Below are 17464 nucleotides of genomic sequence, written 5' to 3' on the forward strand. Positions count from 1 at the left end.
TTCTTAATCAAAACTTTTTATTTTTGATACCCCGTATGTACCATTTCGCTTCCCCAACCGAGTTTTCTCAATTCATTCCTGTTTAAAAAAAAGGAAAATGGTTACGATCTTTTTCCAACAGGTTCCAACCACTTCCATCCCTCGACACCGCACCTGCACTGAACCTCACCCCTCACCTTGTGAGAAAAAAGCAAAAAAAAAAAACAAGTGCATGCGTGACTCAGAAATCACAATATCCTCCGGGTAGAAAAAAGTATGAGATGATGATGCAGGGCGCGACAGTGACCCTCGCCCCTCACCTTATAATATACACTCCACCACCGTATCATCAGCTGACCCGACCTTCCCTGAGAGCTCCATCTCTTTAGCTCGTAGCATCAAAGCAAAAAGCATGGAAGGGTGGTGCCATGATAGGAGGAGCTCAACGAACGGCACGGAGGTAGACGAAGACCCGGCGATGGGGACACGGAGCGGGGCGGGCATGCAGCCTTGTCTGAATCGCAAAAAGGCATCATGCAGTCCCGTGTTGTTTGTGGAGAAGAAAACAAGAGGGGTGGATGGCTACTGTGCCGTGATGTGGCCTCCATGTTTTCCTTGCACGCGCTTCTTTTAAAATTTATTCTGGGCGCAATCATTGGGTTCCGTTGGTCGGGCTTGGCTTGGCCCCATGCTGGCTCCAAGATCTTGGAGCGTGGCCCCTCCCTCCCCTCACACGTCGGCCGTCAGTCCATCACAGAGCTCTCTAGCATCTGAATATCTGACGTGTGCTGGTATCTCGGATAATTGCAAGATGTACTTTTCTGTTCTCCAATGCTCCGATCAAACACTGACAAAATTTGTTTACCGTCTCGAGGCTGTGTTCCACGGATGGCTAGATCACCGAGATGACAAGTGGCGAGTAATCAAAGTTGCAAGCGGTGGCCGACAGATTATTTCACCGGACCTATATCCGTGCGTGTACTCGGTGCCCATTTATAGGTAGCTAGGCTCGTTAGCAACGTGGCTAGGTTGGGGCCTACAACTCTAAGATTCGGTGGTCGTTGCTCAAGTGGTGTTAGGTAATTGACAGGTTAGACTTTTCAGCGCGCCACTGGTTTTTCTTTCCTAATCGCCCTTTTCACGCACCGTAAAGAGCCCAAATTAAGGCAGAAGAGCCATGCTGTTGCAGATCTTCAGCACGCAGCTCGAAGACCATCGCAGTCATCACTGAGTATATTTTCAACTCTCGTGTAGCCATCTAGAGTTCTACTGTAGAATCTAGACCCAGAAAGGCCAAAATACAATTGGGTGCGTGGAATGGGCACAGTGTTCATCCGGCGGAGTCGTCGAGCACGCCAGATCATCGACACAGGAAGCCAACACAACGGAGGGACTGCGACGTGACAGGTGACGCGACGAGGAGCTTCAGGTCAACCTCCCTCCCGTTCCGTCGGCCGGTTGACCGTGCGACCCAGCGCGAAGCAGCTCACCGCTCCGCTCCCGGCGAGCCGAGCCGAGCCGCCATCAACCGACAGCATCGCATGATTCCGGTGGCGGCCGCCTCGAACGGAGCTCTCGTCGCGCACGGCCCTTTTTATGCCCCCCGGCGCTCGCGTCACGTGCGCCGGCGCCGGTACTCCGTTGAATTTCTGGAGGAGGGCGTGCGTGGGGACGCGCGGAATTCCCCGCCGCGGCGGATATGTTCCCCGCATCGCACCTGCCGAACCGGCACGCGGCGGCGGGTGGGGCACGGCACGGGACGTCGGCTCGCCGGCGGCGGCGGAGTCGCACGGCGAGGAAGACCTGTTGGATCCCGGCGACGGGCAAGGGGGGCAAGGGCAACGGAACGGTGGTAATTAAAGAAGGCGAAGGATTCCGCGTGAACGGCGTTTTCCGTTGGCGGGCGAGTGCGGGAAAAGAGGGATGGGGACGGCCCAAAACCACGTGGAATCCGGCCGGGCCCACCGCGCCAGGGGAAGAAGGGAGGAGGGGAGGGCACGCGACGGAAGTGATGTGGAGGAGCCGTAGCAGTTGCGGCCCCCACGTCGTCGTTGCGCTCGCTCGTTTCCCTCGGCCCCAGTCAAATACGCCCACTGAGCCAAGGACATGGAGGATAACACTAGCGCGCCTGTATTTAATTTATTTCCTGTAGGATTTGGCTAATGGTCCACCGGGCAACTGCCCCAGCTAGAGGTTCAACTCTCACGCTGCGAGCGAACTTCATTTTTGTATTTTCTTCGCAATGTTAATGTATTGCAAAGCTCTCTTTGCCTTTTATTCAAAACATGTGTTTCTACATGGCAATGGCATGTTTGTTTGTATTCCACTCGATGCATCTTTACATAACATAGCTGACATGTTTGTTCTAATGTATCATTATTCTATCCACACCATACCATTCACATCACTACTAACATGTTTGCTCTGCTTCATATAGATATCCTATCTCTTTGTATCATCACGTATGAATTAACACTCGTGGTGATTGGCACATCATATGTATGGTACCAATCTCTTATCGACTATACCGCTCGATACACTCTTACACCACAATATGATGTGTTCTACTTGCTTCTTCGTTATGACATCCTTCGTATCATTATGTGTTTCTTAATAAATAAAAATTGACATGTTATCCTCGCGATACATGTATCCTATCCGCTTCATCGTCCAATACATCTTACACAATATTACTATCGTTCTCGCTCTAGTTTGTCGTTATCTTATCTCTTGCATCAATTTTGTATCTCTATTAGTCATTATCATATCCGTTATACCGTTCGATACACTTTTGCACAACTCTACTAACGTACCTGCTTTATTTTGTCGTTGTCCTATCTCAAGCATTAGTACCTGACATGTTATCTCTACGACATCAGTATCTATCCACTAACCATTCGATATACCTTTACGCAACACTATGGCGTGTACATTTTACTTCATCATTATCTTATCCTATATACCACTATACGTGCCTTCCGGTATGGTAACTGACATATGTTATTTCTACGGTATCGTTTTCTTCTCATATTATTCTTCATCTTAAAAATATTTCTTTTTGAAGGGAAACCCATTTCAAAGCAGTGGAAAAGAAACCAGTCACCACATGGAGCACCAAATGCAGCAGATCTTAGGGTACCTAGTACGGTGCCTTTGGGAGAGATATTTTGGGCATGGGCGCCATCTGTGGTACGAACACGGGGGGGCATGCCAATACACCTACCGGCTGCTTCCACTCGCCTTGCTCCTTTGCCTCTGCTTTAGCCGAGCGCGCTTCTATAAAAAGCTGCCCACTACGGGCTCTGCCTTCCCCGATACCTTCTCCCCCCAACTTTTCCTTCCCTTCCCTTCCCTTCCCTTCCCCGCACGACGACTGACGACGACCACCCCCCAACCCCACGCCGGGAAGCCGCACCAAATCTCATCCCCTCCCCTCTAGGGTTAGGGTTCCGCCCCCACTAGTGAATTTTGCTGTACTTTCTCGCATTTCTTGAGGTCAAAACCACCGCTACTTTCCGCTCGGTTTGTTTTGAAAATTCGGTTATTTTCGCTTTCTTGTGATTTCTCTGTTTTTCCAGAGCGTTCTTAGGTAAGAATCGCTGCTCTCCGAAGCAATTAGTGCTTCGCAGCGAGTTTGGGCTATATTTTCGCTTGTTTTTCTGGAAGAATTTTGCGGTTTTTGTGCGGAAAAAATTCAAAACTCGCCGTCGTTTGTTCATCAGGCGGCTGTAAAAATCTGGTGGTGGTGGAAGTTCGTGCCTCGGCGTGGCCCCCGTGCTCCGATTCCTGATCACCCGCGCGCACTCTATGAGCGCGGGGCGCGCGGATTGGGGCTCCGGCTGCTCGGGCGCGCGCGCGGGGTGTCCGTGTTAATGCCTCGGCTCTCCTGCAAGTTCGCGGACCCCGACAGTGTCGTTTCCTCCTCCGCGGCTGCTGCTGCTGCTGCTGCGGCGCGCCGCGTGCGGCCAGACACGATGAGCTGCGGCAGCGACGGGTGCCGGGATGGCGGCAGCAGTGGCAGCGACGACTTCAGGCGGCCGCGGCCCAGCAAGGTCGCGGCTGATGATTCGGTGGCGCCGGCGCGGTGCTCGGATGCGGCGGCGCCGGCTCGGAGCTCGGATGCCACGGCGCGGGCGTCCTGGATCGACAGGAAGCTGCTTGTTGATCCCAAGATGCTGTTCGTTGGGGACAAGATTGGGGAGGGAGCTCATGGGAAGGTCTACAAGGGAAAGTAAGTAAAGATGCTTTTGAGACATGCATACCCGTGCCTAATTTTGACGTGTCTGTACTCGATGCTGTAGTTACTTTATCAATTTTGCCGAGCTTGAAGTATCTGCTTTATTTGTCATCTTAATTCTTGTCGAATTAATGGGTGTTGTGCACTAGATCCTTGCAAAGAATGGGTGCTTCAAATTAATTAGGTTCTCAGAGTGCCCAAATCCTGGAAGTACATCCTGTTCCTCCATCAGTTATACTAGTAATGTTTGGTTGAGATTTTAGTAGGCAAAAGGATCCTTTGATCAAAGCATTAGTCATGAGCTGTGCTAACCTTCAGGACCTGCAAGAGAATGTTAGCCATGATGGTAGGAAACCTGCAACGATCTCTAATATACTGTCCTCGCACACTCAGAAATACTGTTCTGCCGTAAATGGGGTTGGTATCGTCACAGATTTTAATGACATTCTCATCACTTGAAGAAACTCATGCCATTTACTTCCTCATGTTGATGTCATAAACTTGTTCAGTCAGTTTCTTTTCATTTACCATTTAGTATGTTTGAGCCATACACATAACCGACTTTTCCATGCATGCTTTGAATAGGTATGGTGATCAAATTGTAGCAATAAAGGTTCTTAACCGTGGCAGCACTCCAGAAGAGAAAGCAACACTTGAAGCCCGTTTCATTCGAGAAGTAAATATGATGTGCAAAGTGAAACATGAGAATCTTGTCAAGGTACTTGCTGGTCTGAATGACTTGCTTGTGTGTTTAGATAATCATCAATTTTTTTGGACCTTCTCACAACAGTTTATGCATCCTGCAGTTCATTGGAGCCTGTAAGGAACCATTGATGGTGATTGTTAGCGAGCTACTACCTGGGATGTCACTGAAAAATTACCTGAACAGCATTCGACCTAGCCAACTAGATACACATACTGCAATAAGCTATGCACTAGACATAGCTCATGCAATGGACTGTTTACATGCCAATGGCATAATACACAGAGACCTGAAACCTGGTGAGGAGACTTAAGTTATTTGACTTTTGGCTTTGTACACTCTGATCCTTTGACCCATAGAATAAGTCTATTTCTGTTGGCGTAACAAAAACTGCATTGCATAGATTGCTGATATATTATTGTTGGTTGCAGCTTTAATTTAAGATCTCTTTATGTTCATTTGGATGTATTTTTATGCCAAATTATGGTCTTTATTAATTTTTAAATACATTATTTTTAGCCACTCAAAATTTATGGTAAGGTGTTTACTTCTGTTTTGTCATTTTCCACATTTATTATAAGATCTATGGGATATTCATTTGAATATTCTTGAGTCTACATCAGCACCAGCTTTACTTTCCTGCTCATGGTTCTACTTCAAAATGTTGCAATCTCTTTGATCTTTTGCTTTGCTTCATTGACCTTCTTGGTTGCTCCAGTCTGGTGCTTTCTATGTTGCTTTAAATTCTTCATGCTTATTTTATGGCTCTTTCGTGCAGATAATTTGTTGCTTACAGCAAACCGTAAGAAGCTGAAACTTACTGACTTTGGACTTGCACGAGAAGAAACTGTGACTGAAATGATGACGGCTGAAACTGGGACTTACCGATGGATGGCCCCAGAGGTTGTAAACATTATTTTCTGCATTAACTTCAAGCTAGTAAAATTACATTGAAACCTAAACCACCAAAAACTTTACTCTTACAGTAATATGCTAGCTGTATTTGGTACCTTTTATTCAATAAAGAATTAGAGGCCCCAGTACTGAACTCTGCAATTGTAAAGGCTTGCTCATGTTCTTTCTTCATGTGATTTTGCAGCTGTACAGCACAGTCACACTTCGACGTGGTGAGAAAAAGCATTACACAAATAAAGTGGATGTGTACAGCTTTGGCATTGTTTTGTGGGAGTTGTTGACCAATAGAATGCCATTCGAAGGCATGTCAAATCTACAAGCTGCATATGCTGCTGCTTTTCAGGTACGCATGAAAATATTGCTGCCCATTCTTGCACAAGTTAGTAATGCCTCCTTTTGTGGATAAAGCTGCTAGCCTCTTACTACTTAGTGGTTACTTAACTGCTCGTAGTTTTGAATTCCTCACTGAAAGATTTGCTTGGCTGCCTAAAGTGTGAAGGCTAAAATGTTAAAGATGAAATGACAGAATTTTATTTTGAATTCCTCCAAGGAAGCAATGTTTCGAATTGTATGCTGTCATGTAAGGAAGTTTTGGAATGTCAAATTATTAACCTTTTGTTTCGTGGCGTGTCTGCGATATTTGTTTGACCACATATGCATAAAATTGAAGAATCAGATGCCATAGCATCATCCAACTGTTTTACATAACATTAACACCTTTCTTTAACAAACTTTTCCACTTTATCCTGTAATCCTTAGAACATAAACTCCTATCTGATTACCATTTTTAGCATTACTATCAGTTGCGGTATACATTTGTTTCCGATTGCAGTCTACTGGTATAAATAATACTTTCTCTTGCTTATATCAACAGCAAAAGCGCCCACCACTTCCTGAGGAGACACCCCAGGAGCTTGTGTTCATAGTACAGTCATGCTGGGTTGAGGATCCTAGCATGCGACCCAGTTTCAGCCAGATCATCCGGATGCTTGAAACTTTCCTCATGACAATACCTCCTCCGCCATCTTTGGAACCAAACGAAGATGAGGAATCAGAAGAAACAAGGTCATCACTGAGCAGTAGGAGCTCCTCTGGCTCCTCGCTCGTTTCGCGTGCGACAAGCAAGCTCTCGGTCGTCCGCCATCTCTTCGCCTCAAAGAAGGCAGGCAATGGGAAGGCGTGATGCGTCTCAGGCGCCCTGAGATGTTTTCCTTTGGTGCTGTAAAGATGCTAGCCTAGGTCATGCGTAATACAAGAGGGATCTTGTTAAGTGTAGAGTGGCTGCTGTATTGATGGTACAAAGGAAAGTTGAAAGCGCAACTTTTGCAAGCTATTTATAGCTCGCAGCTGCTTTACTGTAACCTGTCCATGCTTGTATTCGAGCAATCTTCTCTTCACTGCATATTTGGCGCCACTGGTATGATAACTACTGGCAAATCATGATATCCAAATAAACCCTGACAGGATGATGCTACGGTTCGAATCCATAGAACACATCCAGATCCAATCGTTTTGTTTACCATGGATATATCGAAAAGCACTTTCTATTTCGTCAAAAGTATTATTCGAACACACTATATTTTCATACTTCTGGTGCTATATGGTCAGAAAGATATGTTAAAAAGATGTACGCTGCCTTGTAGATGCCTAGCACAAGTAATTTTTTTCTTGAGGTGCAGCATAAGTATATTGGGATTTTTTACGTTCTAGAACTGGATGCCTGTTAGGAATGTAGAAACTTACATGAAAATGTGGTAGTTCTTATTCTATTTTTAATGGCAAAACGTGAAAAATTCTTCAGAGTCGAGTCTGCTGAGTGTGAGACTCGTTCAAACCGGTCATCAGCTGAGCTGTGAGCCTGAGGCTGTGACCACTGCAGCGCAGAGAGCTGAAGACTGGAGGCCCGAGCCCAGTTCAGCAAACCCCGCCGCGCTTCCAAGCTCTTCCCAACTCCAGCCGCCGCGCCATGGCTTCTCCTGCGGGGGCCAATAGCGCGGCCTCCTCCTCGAGGGGGCCGCCCTTGCCGTTGCCCTTTCCCTTCCCCGCCGCGGCCCACTTCCCCTCCCGCGACGCCGTCCCTTTCCTGCCGCAGCACCAACACCCGCCCGCCACTTCCGGCGGCGGCGAGGAGGTTGAAGAAGACGAGGGCAGCATGGACGACGACAGCGGCGAAGAGGACGAGGCTGAGCTGGCGGATGGAGCGGCCCACGCCTCGCAGCAGCGACGCGCTTCCTCTGCTCCAGGTGAAGCGAATTCAGGCCTTCATATCTTACAAGTAGAGTGAATTCTGCTGCTTGTAGGCGAGGAATCGTTAAACCTAACTCGTGCGGATCCATGATCGAGCAGGTCCATCAGGGACTCTGAGTAGTGAAATTGCCCCTATTTCCCAGTTAGGATTTGAGATGCTTCTGTATCTGGATGAAGGTGATCAACTGATCATTGCTGCTTGCTGATCGTGCACCAGGTATTGGGCGGGCAGCGATGAATGGGGATATTGGAGCGAGGCATACGCAAGAGGTGCATCAGTGGCAGCAGCAGAGTCATTTTTATAACCGTGGAACCGAGCAATATGGGTGTACTTCGTCTGGAGGGGACGAACCTGGTACTATCCCCATGGAGATGAGGATGGAGAATGGATGCGGTGTTATCGGAAGAAGAGAGGGGGGTCCTGCATCTAGCTATTGGGACTTGCTGAGAGCTCACCTTTCTGATCCGTTGACGTGGGTACCTGAAAATGACTTTGTTGTTCTCCTGAGAGTTTAGTTATTGTACTAGATATTAGAGATAACTTGGTAATTTGAACTTCTTGATCCACTTTTGTAGTGTAGTAAAACAGCATCATATAAAATTGACACTGTTTCAATGCAATGCTAATGTCAACCATCTGCTAGCAGTCTATCATCACACTATATGTACTTGACTAGGTTCATGGTTTGCTAGTTTTTCCTTCTGGCTAAATGATTGTTGGGCATGTTTAGCACTGAAATTTCTCAGAACCAATTCAACTTTGCTTCTGACACAGAAATGATACTTCTTAAGAGAAATGTAATCCCAAAAATCTCATTTCTTCTCTCTTCCCACATCTATATCTGCAGAGGTGTTCTCATGGATGATGCGATGATTCTATCATGTGGCCATTCTTACGGAAGTGGTGGGATGCAGCATATCTACAGAATGGTATGTGAATGGATCCTTATCCACCTGATTTGTTTTTGGTAGCTTTTGGCTCTTGTACCTATAGACCATTACAATTACTCTCTGTGCTGTACCTAATCCTGTGCTTGTTAGTCAAGATGTTCGTGGCCCAAGCTTGTATATTAATCAAATTACAATAAGCTGGTTGTTGCTTTGAGGTGTAATGGTTTCCTTTGTCCATTATTTATATAACCTCTGGTTTGGCTTATAGCCAGCATACACATGCCATTCCAAGAACTTATATGCTAAAAAGGCTCCAACACTTCATTTTCCATTTATCGAGTATATAGCTCTACGAGGGGAAAAAATAGAGGTGGTTATAGCAATATTTTGTAGTTATTCATCTGTGGACATCATGCAACCTTCCATGTGCAAGGACAAACATGACTGAATAATCCTGGAAACTGAAACCCTGATAACTCACTGCTTATTGTAGTGGTTTTGTGAAATTTCAAGTGCTTGGAGAAAGTGATATAGAATGGTTTCTATTCCATGTGTGCAGAAAGCTTGTGGTAAATGTGGGCAGCCAATTACCGAGGACACAATTCGACCAAACTTGGGTACGAGTTTGAACTTCTCAGAATCAACCACAATGATATATGTATCCATTATATTGTGCCAATGAGCTTGTTTGTTCTTGCTGTTTAATTTGGTAAATGTCTTGGCTATTTGCATGTTTCATCTCTTTAACCATGACACCAACTCCTCTTTACCCATCACAGCATTTTTGGTGGTTGTGGATCAAAGATTAAGGATATATGTGTAACTTAAAGATTGGTACCCATTGATTAAATAGTTTGTATTGCTGTTGCTGATGCCTTCCTGCCCTTATATCTGCTTCCTTCTACTAGCAGCTTGAACACAATATGCATGTACTATTCAATGCTTTCCAGTAAACATCCCCTGTTGCTGGGCATGCCTTTTACACAACCAAGAGCTGTGAATCATTCACACATACAGCGTCACAGTTCATGCAATCTGGTATTTTGTAGCTTCCGTTACCTCAAAGGTTTTTTTGGGTATGTTTTCAGCTCTTCGCCTTGCAGTTCAGGCATTTAAACGCGAAGAGGATTCAGCAAACACATTGAAAAGAAGGAAAGAGCGCCTTGAACAGGTATACACACCATTTTTTCCAGTATATCAATTATGCTTCAAATTTTGGCAGCTGTATGTGTTGCATGTTCTTAAATCCATTCTACTCTATGTGAGGACAAATGTGGCAATGATGATCCAAATCCTACTGAAACTTCTAGAGGGAAAGGTGTGCAGTTTCCTTTTTCTGTCTTTGACCATGTCATAATCAAGGTATTTTATCGACACGTCAACTAAGCAGCAGTAGCTTTCATTCTCTCTATTTTTTATTGTATTAATAACTAGCGCCCGAAGTGGATTTTTGCCAGGGAAACAAGAGGACCCCAGAACGATTTGTGGGGCGTCAAGCAGTTGTAACAGCGCAGTGCTTAAATGGATGGTTAGAAACATTTCGTCCTTCCTGGCCTCCTTACCTGAATCAAGAACAATCCTTGTGTCGTCTGAAAATCTGTTTCTTTTCGTAATCTGCTCACATGCATAGCAGGTATGTAGTGAAGACTTTAGACAATGCAGAAAGCGTGAAGTTGCAGTACCGTTCCTTGGCAAAGGTTGCCGATGGCAATGGATCTTCTGCTATGGCCTCAAGCAACGCCCAAAGTGCAAGCTGGTTATAAGGTACAACAATGCGGGCCATTTGCAGTGGGAGACCCTTCCAACACCCGAAACACTTCTTCTCCAATTCATGTAGAAGCTGCTGCGCTTATGTAACGGTGCCAGCAACCAGCATGCTGAATTCAGATTAGATTTTTTTTGTCCCTTTTTGTCTCCTGGAGGAGACACAGATCTTGTGAGGATCGTTTCTTTATGTCAATTGCAAAAGCATGTGACGTCATCGATTAGGGAGCATCTCATCAGCTATCTGTTTTGGTGATAACATCATAGCAGCATGTGATGCCAATGTCCTTGCAAACTTTGTGTTGTGAGCTACCACTCCAGCACCCTACCATTCAGGTGACTCTATGAGATACTGAAGGAAAGACTTGCATCAGAAGGGGTACTAATTGTCTCGTTGTGTAGCATCAGGAACGGAAGGGGAAAAAAATCACAAGAGATGACAACACTTTACCCGTCTGCACCAAACATTCAGCGATGTTCTTTCTTCTTACAGTACAGCCTACAGAACGGCGGGACGCAGACGGAAATCCTCCAAGTCCTGTCAAAATACTGAACTCCGGGAACTTGCCACGTGTCGCCTCGCGGGCCGTCCGATCCGTGTCGTTCCAGAAGGATCCGCCTCCGAATCAACGGCGGACTCTGACAGCCGCTCGCGCCGTGAGCCGGTCGCCCGCTATAAAGCTCTCCCCTCCTCCCAAATCCAACCTCTTTTCTCTCCGCTCCTGCCTCCGCCTCCACGCCACACAGAGGATAGCGAGAGAGGGACGGCGGCGCGGAGCTAGGGTTTTGATCTCGCCTCGCCGGGCTGCGCCGCTGCCGCCATGGAGAGGGAGCTGCTGGAGACGTTCGAGGCGGCCAAGAAGGCGGCCGACGCGGCGGCCGGGGAGGACGACTCGCCGGAGGCTGACCGCTGCCTCGACGCGCTGCGCCGGCTGCGCGCCATCCGCGTCAACACCGACGTGCTCGTCTCCACGCAGGTGAGCGGCCACCCCGATCCGATTTTTCATGGTTGCGAGTAAATCCCTCTCGTGTCGTTTCCGGTGGATGCGTGCGATGGCGGCAATCTAAGTGTGAGCGATTTCTGTCCTTATCATTGAATTTGGGTTTTCTGTGGATAATTATCGGCTTGGTTCGTCGAATTGACGTGATGCTTGGGAGGGATTTTTTACGTTTTCCCTCTTTAAGGCGACGTGGGGAGATACGAAGAACCGTCCTTTGATAGGAATTAGATCTAGTGGGTTTTTGTACCTATTGGGCGTGGATAGGAAGATATGTTTTCTCCTTGTCTGCTCAATTTGATGTTCTTGTTAAAGAGCTTCCAGATTTAGGGATGTTTGTAGGCATTTAGGCAACTTCAGGTGGCTGGGATTTCTGAACTGATACAGCTTGTACTTGATAGATAATCAATGTGTTGCTATTTTCTGGCTGAATTGCTGGGGCTGTATAACTCCATTGCATTCAATATCAAAATTACATCACCCTTTTGGATAGATTTCATCTTGATCGGTATTCTGCAAAACAGTGGTGCGCCAGGCTCAGATCTGGTCTGATTTAATAGCAAAGTTAATCTGCTGTTGAGCGGGAAGAATTAGTTACTCAATCCGTTGCTTGTTTGGTAAGAATGCGCATTGGCTTGTGTTTGTTTCAGGTTGTAGTGCATAATTGGCAGGAAATCATGTGAAACATGTGATGACGTATTTGTGGATTAATGATTTAAGAAAAAAGAAGAGTAGACATGATTATTTAGTTGGCTCATTTTGGCGGGAAAGTTTGTCAGATGTGAACGGCTAGAGGCTAGTTACTCATTTTAAATATCTTCTTTTCTGTGCAAAGCATATTCAGTTGCATAACATTCAATTTTGGACACCCTCACAATGAACGACTTCTATAGATATTCTGACAGCCAGAATTCCCGATCCATTCTTTTTAACTAAATTCTCAAGTAAAATAAGATCGGAATGTAAACTTTAATTCATCAACTTAATACTTGTGTGTTGAACAAGCTTTCTTTTTTAGCCTGTTTACTGTTTTTCTAATACATGCTGGTTCCCATTATTTTCATCTGCTGCTTCATACTATGCTTATATGCTATGTTTTTGTCCGTCAGGTTGGCAAACGTCTTCGACACCTTACTAAGCACCCTCACTCGGGCATTCAGGCAGTTGCTACAGACCTTTTTGGGTACTGGAAAAAGGTTGTTCTTGAAGAGACAGGAAAGAAAAATGGCAGCTCAGAGAATGAAAGATCAAGTGATTCTTCAGGGAAGATTGAGAAGGCGAGGCCAGTGAAGATTGAAAGAAATTCTTCATCATCAAGCATGAAGGATGAGAAAAGAGATGTGGATGTTAGAGGTCAGAGGCCTGACAGTGTCAAAGTTGAGAAGACCACCAGTAATGGTTCCAAAGCTCAACCTGTGAAGGTTGAGAGGGTTTCCAAAGAAGTCAGTAGAACTCCTGATACAAAGAAGACAGCATCTGTCCCCACTGGACCCCCAAAGCTTACATCCCTTGTCAAATGCAATGACGCCACCCGAGACAAAATCCGGGAATTACTTGCTGAAGCTTTCTCAAAGGTTCCCGGAGAGACTAGCAATGATGACCGGGAGGAAGTGAGGAACATCTTGGACCAAGTAGATGCATGTGACCCATTTAGAGTTGCTGTGACAGTGGAGTCCGCATTATTTGAGAAGCTTGGACGTTCTACTGGGGCCCAGAAGGCAAAATATAGGTCAATAATGTTTAACCTGAGAGCAGATAACAACACTGATTTCCGGAGAAGAGTTCTCATTGGTCAAGTGAGGCCTGAGAGGCTTCCAGACATATCCCCCGAAGAGATGGCTAGTGATGCAAGGAAGCAAGAGAATAAACAGATCAAGGCGAAGGCTCTGTTTGACTGTGAGCGCGGAGGAGCACCGAAGGCAACAACTGATCAGTTCAAGTGTGGCAGATGTGGCCAACGGAAGACAACTTACTATCAGCTCCAGACTCGGAGTGCTGATGAACCGATGACAACATTTGTGACATGCGTGAACTGCAACAATCACTGGAAGTTCTGTTGAGTGCCATCCTGCTAAAATGTTGGCTTAGTAGTGCTGAGCACCAGCCTACTAAAATGCGTGCTCTGTTAGCTAGGGCTGTCATTCAAATTTGACAGGGCAGATTGGAATCAGTTTTTCGTAAGCTAGGAGCCTTTTTCCTCTTCCCTGTTTTTATCGCTCTTTGCGAACCTGATTTATTCAGATTGTACTAGTTGACCGCATAAATGTTGTTGTCTTAATTATCATCAGCTGCTGTACCCATCAGTTTTGGATGGCTCTGTGGTTCATTGTAAATGAGATGGCGCTGTTGTTTTACAGTTATGTTCTCATATGGATAGCAATATTGACAGCACTGCTCTTTGAAAGTTGATATGGAGATCGGATGCGCTCATGATACATCAGACGAGGCTTGAGCCCTTCTTGGTTTCTGTTTCTTTGTACCGTTGTGAAGTTTCTTGGAACTATGATGTTCATGACATTTTGTTATCCAGAAAGGGTCTCGACTTGGACAAGAAAATTGTGATGGGTCGAGAAGGATGTTGCTGTTTCTAGAAGGCCACGAGAATCAGTGAAAGGCTGTCCTCTGCGATGACAGGGACTATTGGTGGTGTGTCTGTCGTTGTGTTGAACAACGCTTGGAAAGTTGGAGTCTCTCTAGGCAAGAATCCTGATGCCCTTGGCACGTCATCGGAACAGTGAGGGTGAGGAGGAATGGAGGATAGGCCGACAGGAGGCCCACGCCATCTCCATGTGTGATTTGTGAACCAGGCAGGACGATACCGAGGACAACTTCTAAGGAGATGGAAATAGTACTAGTTGGATAGAGTCACTCATTTAAACCTTTTGGACCCCTATTTGACATCAAGCTCTAGATAAATTAGACACAGATTATATCCACTTTCAGGTCGTGAAATTCAGTTTTATACTCTCTAGCTCGTCCAAACACAGCAGCTTTTACGATCTACCAACCGAGATTTTAACAACTCCACGAAACCTCATCTACTTAGCTTTTAACAGCTCGTTAATGCAAAAAGGATCAAACCGCCTGTTAAAGTTTATCAGAAATTACCTAACAATCTCCTAAAAAAAAGAAGTTACCTAACGATTACCATTCACCAACCCGCATCCTCTACTAATAGCTGTCATTAACTTTTAACACCTTGTGCATGCAAAAGAAATTAAATTCCTCGTTGAAGTTCAATAGAAATTGTCCACCAATACATTCACTTACCCCACACCCTCTCTACTAGGGCTCTTCTTAACTTTTATCAATTTTTAAAAGATGAAGCCACATGTTGAAGTTTACTAAAAATTACCCACATCGCCATTCATCTACCCCGCATCCTTTGCTAATATCTCTCATCAAGTTTTTAATAGCTTTTGCATGCAAAAAGACCAAACCAGCTGTTGGAGTTTACTAAAAATTATCGTTTTGCTGTTCACCTGCCCCATATCCACATTCTACACTAATGACTCTCCTTAGCTTTCAACAACTTATACATGCAAAAGGACCAAACCACCCATGGGATTTTATTAAAAATTACCCACTATTGCCATTCACCTACTCCACATCCTCTACTAAGGTATCTCCTTATCTTTCAACAGCTTATGCTAATGATTTGATCTCTGCTATGTGAAAAATATACCATGACTCGATGGATGCCCCCACAAAGGAACTGGAGAGAATTAATAAGGCTGATTGAAATTTTTAAGCGACAGAAATGTAAAAGGATGATAATGAATGTAGATGAGAAAGTACATTGAGGAATTTCTTGCATAGGTATCATTGGAGAAAATTAAAAAAACACGTGCTCGGTAACTAGTTTACATAATTTCATAATTTCCTTTTTACTATGGCAACTTCCATTAACATTCCTTTCAATATTAGTGAAATAACGATATAATCATAGTATCCATCGAACCTACATACTCGACATAACGTTTAGTGGGTGCGAAATCTATTTCAAAAATATAATATATTTTCACAACTACCTCTAGCTATCACAACTCTATTTGATGGAATTAACTCACAAATCAATAATGAAGTTACAGTAACGGTGGCGCTCACAGTATTCTTTTAAGTCCGTCAAAAGTTATGTAAGCACTACACATATAATCAACAACCTAATACTCCCATGCAAGTCTAGTTACATTTCTTGTAAAGAGGTATTATTGTAACAAAACAGTAGTCCAGTTGTTAATCGTATGGCAAAATACGAGAATATCCTCGCCCTTGATCTCCTTAAACCGGAGATTCCTATCAGATGCGGCGACGCTTGAACGACGAAATTCCAAAACTACCCCTCAGCCCGCTCTCCTTTTAGCCACCCCTCAACGCAGCAATTCCCCTTCGCCTCCCCGCTTCCACCGCAACCCCACAAGCTCTTCTCGCCGCCGCACCAGCTCGTGGCACCCTCAGTCCTAACCCTAAAACCCTTACCCCTCGCCTCCAACCCCACGCTCTCATGGAGGGGCGCGGAGGCTAAGCGTAGCCAACCCTATCGCATATCCCCATGGATTGAGTCGTCGATTCCAAGGCATGGGTCCAAACCCTAGCCTGCAACAGCTGGCCGCTGCGGCGGCGGAGGTGGCGATGACGGTGTCTGAGCCGCCGCTGCAGCCACGGGCGCGTGTGGTGCGGATCCTCGTGCACGATGCTGACGCTACCGATTCGTCCTCCAGCGATGATGAGGCGCCGCCGCCGCCTCCGCGGAGGGCGAGGGGTGGCAGCAGCAGCGTGGGCGCGAAGCGCCGCGTCATGGAAGCGGTCGGGGCTAATCCGCCCGTTCACTTCCGTGGCGTCCGCCGGAGGCCGTGGGGGCGCTGGGCGGCGGAGATCCGCGACCCGCACAACCGCCGCCGCCTGTGGCTGGGCACCTTCAACACTGCGGAGGAGGCTGCCGCCGCCTATGACACTGCAAGCATCCGCCTCCGCGGTGCCAGCGCCCGTACCAACTTCCCGTCCGCTCGCTACCCGCCGCCATCAGAGCCAGCCAAGCCTATCATCTCGCTGACTCCTGAGCCAGGAAAGGTGATCACCTTGCCACCAGTACCTGTGAAACCGACCGTCCCTCTGCAGGTGAAGAAGGAGGGTGGGAGCTATAACGGCCAGGTGGAGGGAGGTAGCTCGGAGCTCAAGGCTTTTGCACCAAAGCCTATGTGGGAGATGATCCCTGGGAAGCGCAAGAAGCGTCCGGGCTGTGGCAATGGCAGTTGCCTGCGCATCGCCATCCGTGCTGCTTCTGTCTGCGTGGAGGAGGTTGGCGGGGCATGAGGCCCCAAGTACCCGTAATTACTATCCCTAGAAGCTTTATTGTCTATCTCTATAGCATCATTAGAACCTGGTATTGTATAATTTTGGTTAGTGTTAAACTGTCGATGTGAAAACATATGGCTCAGGATGCGATATGATTGGGTGATGCTGCTCTAATGTATATATGGTGTTCTGTTACACTCAGAAATATGTGCCTGATCTGTATGATGCAATATGCCATGCTTGAATGTGGAATTGAACTGTCATATACAATCTAGTCCTCTTGATGTGAGCACTAATATCATGTTTTTGACAAAGTAGTGGTACATTGTTGCTTATAGTTGGTTATTGGGATTGTCTTTGTGGAGTGCAAGCTATTGATCTATTCACGGGTTATTTCAGTTGAATTGTTTGTCTGTTGTGTGCGTGTCAAGTTCG

The 17464-nt window shown here is 46.2% G+C and overlaps 3 protein-coding genes across 5 annotated transcripts; all 3 read left to right on the forward strand.

The window, feature by feature from the left end:
• Window positions 1–3256: 3256 nt before the first annotated feature.
• On the forward strand, window positions 3257–7236 carry LOC112872583 (serine/threonine-protein kinase HT1). Of its 3 annotated transcripts, none has more exons than XM_025935634.1 (7): window positions 3257–3419; window positions 3702–4210; window positions 4802–4934; window positions 5023–5218; window positions 5698–5822; window positions 6019–6177; window positions 6709–7236. In XM_025935634.1, exons 2-7 carry the CDS (start codon window positions 3852–3854, stop codon window positions 7015–7017), a joined length of 1281 nt encoding a protein of 426 aa, XP_025791419.1. In that variant the 5' UTR covers window positions 3257–3419; window positions 3702–3851; the 3' UTR covers window positions 7018–7236. The 3 variants fall into 3 exon arrangements, with proteins under 3 accessions (XP_025791419.1, XP_025791417.1, XP_025791418.1); XM_025935632.1 differs by having other exon boundaries at window positions 3297–3568; window positions 6709–7108; XM_025935633.1 differs by having other exon boundaries at window positions 3297–3474; window positions 6709–7108.
• Window positions 7237–7698: 462 nt separating this feature from the next.
• LOC112872585 (transcription elongation factor TFIIS) lies at window positions 7699–14090 on the forward strand. Its single transcript, XM_025935635.1, has 7 exons — window positions 7699–8077; window positions 8299–8554; window positions 8930–9011; window positions 9532–9589; window positions 10061–10143; window positions 11519–11713; window positions 12844–14090. Exons 1-7 carry the CDS (start codon window positions 7801–7803, stop codon window positions 13792–13794), a joined length of 1902 nt encoding a protein of 633 aa, XP_025791420.1. The 5' UTR covers window positions 7699–7800; the 3' UTR covers window positions 13795–14090.
• A 2020-nt stretch (window positions 14091–16110) lies between these two features.
• Window positions 16111–17292, forward strand: LOC112874967 (ethylene-responsive transcription factor CRF3-like). Its single transcript, XM_025938604.1, has one exon. It carries the CDS (start codon window positions 16313–16315, stop codon window positions 17045–17047), a length of 735 nt encoding a protein of 244 aa, XP_025794389.1. The 5' UTR covers window positions 16111–16312; the 3' UTR covers window positions 17048–17292.
• The last annotated feature ends 172 nt before the right edge of the window (window positions 17293–17464 follow it).

This window comes from Panicum hallii, chromosome 9, assembly GCF_002211085.1.
Source record: "Panicum hallii strain FIL2 chromosome 9, PHallii_v3.1, whole genome shotgun sequence".
Classification (NCBI taxonomy): domain Eukaryota; kingdom Viridiplantae; phylum Streptophyta; class Magnoliopsida; order Poales; family Poaceae; genus Panicum; species Panicum hallii.

Excerpts from the sequence above, each read along its gene's own strand:
- LOC112872583 (XM_025935634.1), top strand. The coding sequence starts at position 3,852 with ATGCCTCGGCTCTCCTGCAAGTTCGCGGACCCCGACAGTGTCGTTTCC. Across the intron at positions 4,211-4,801 it reads GGGAAGGTCTACAAGGGAAA|GTATGGTGATCAAATTGTAG; the intron begins GTAAGTAAAGAT and ends TGCTTTGAATAG. Across the intron at positions 6,178-6,708 it reads CATATGCTGCTGCTTTTCAG|CAAAAGCGCCCACCACTTCC; the intron begins GTACGCATGAAA and ends TTATATCAACAG.
- LOC112872585 (XM_025935635.1), top strand. The coding sequence starts at position 7,801 with ATGGCTTCTCCTGCGGGGGCCAATAGCGCGGCCTCCTCCTCGAGGGGG. Across the intron at positions 8,555-8,929 it reads CACCTTTCTGATCCGTTGAC|AGGTGTTCTCATGGATGATG; the intron begins GTGGGTACCTGA and ends CTATATCTGCAG. Across the intron at positions 9,590-10,060 it reads CACAATTCGACCAAACTTGG|CTCTTCGCCTTGCAGTTCAG; the intron begins GTACGAGTTTGA and ends GTATGTTTTCAG.
- LOC112874967 (XM_025938604.1), top strand. The coding sequence starts at position 16,313 with ATGGGTCCAAACCCTAGCCTGCAACAGCTGGCCGCTGCGGCGGCGGAG.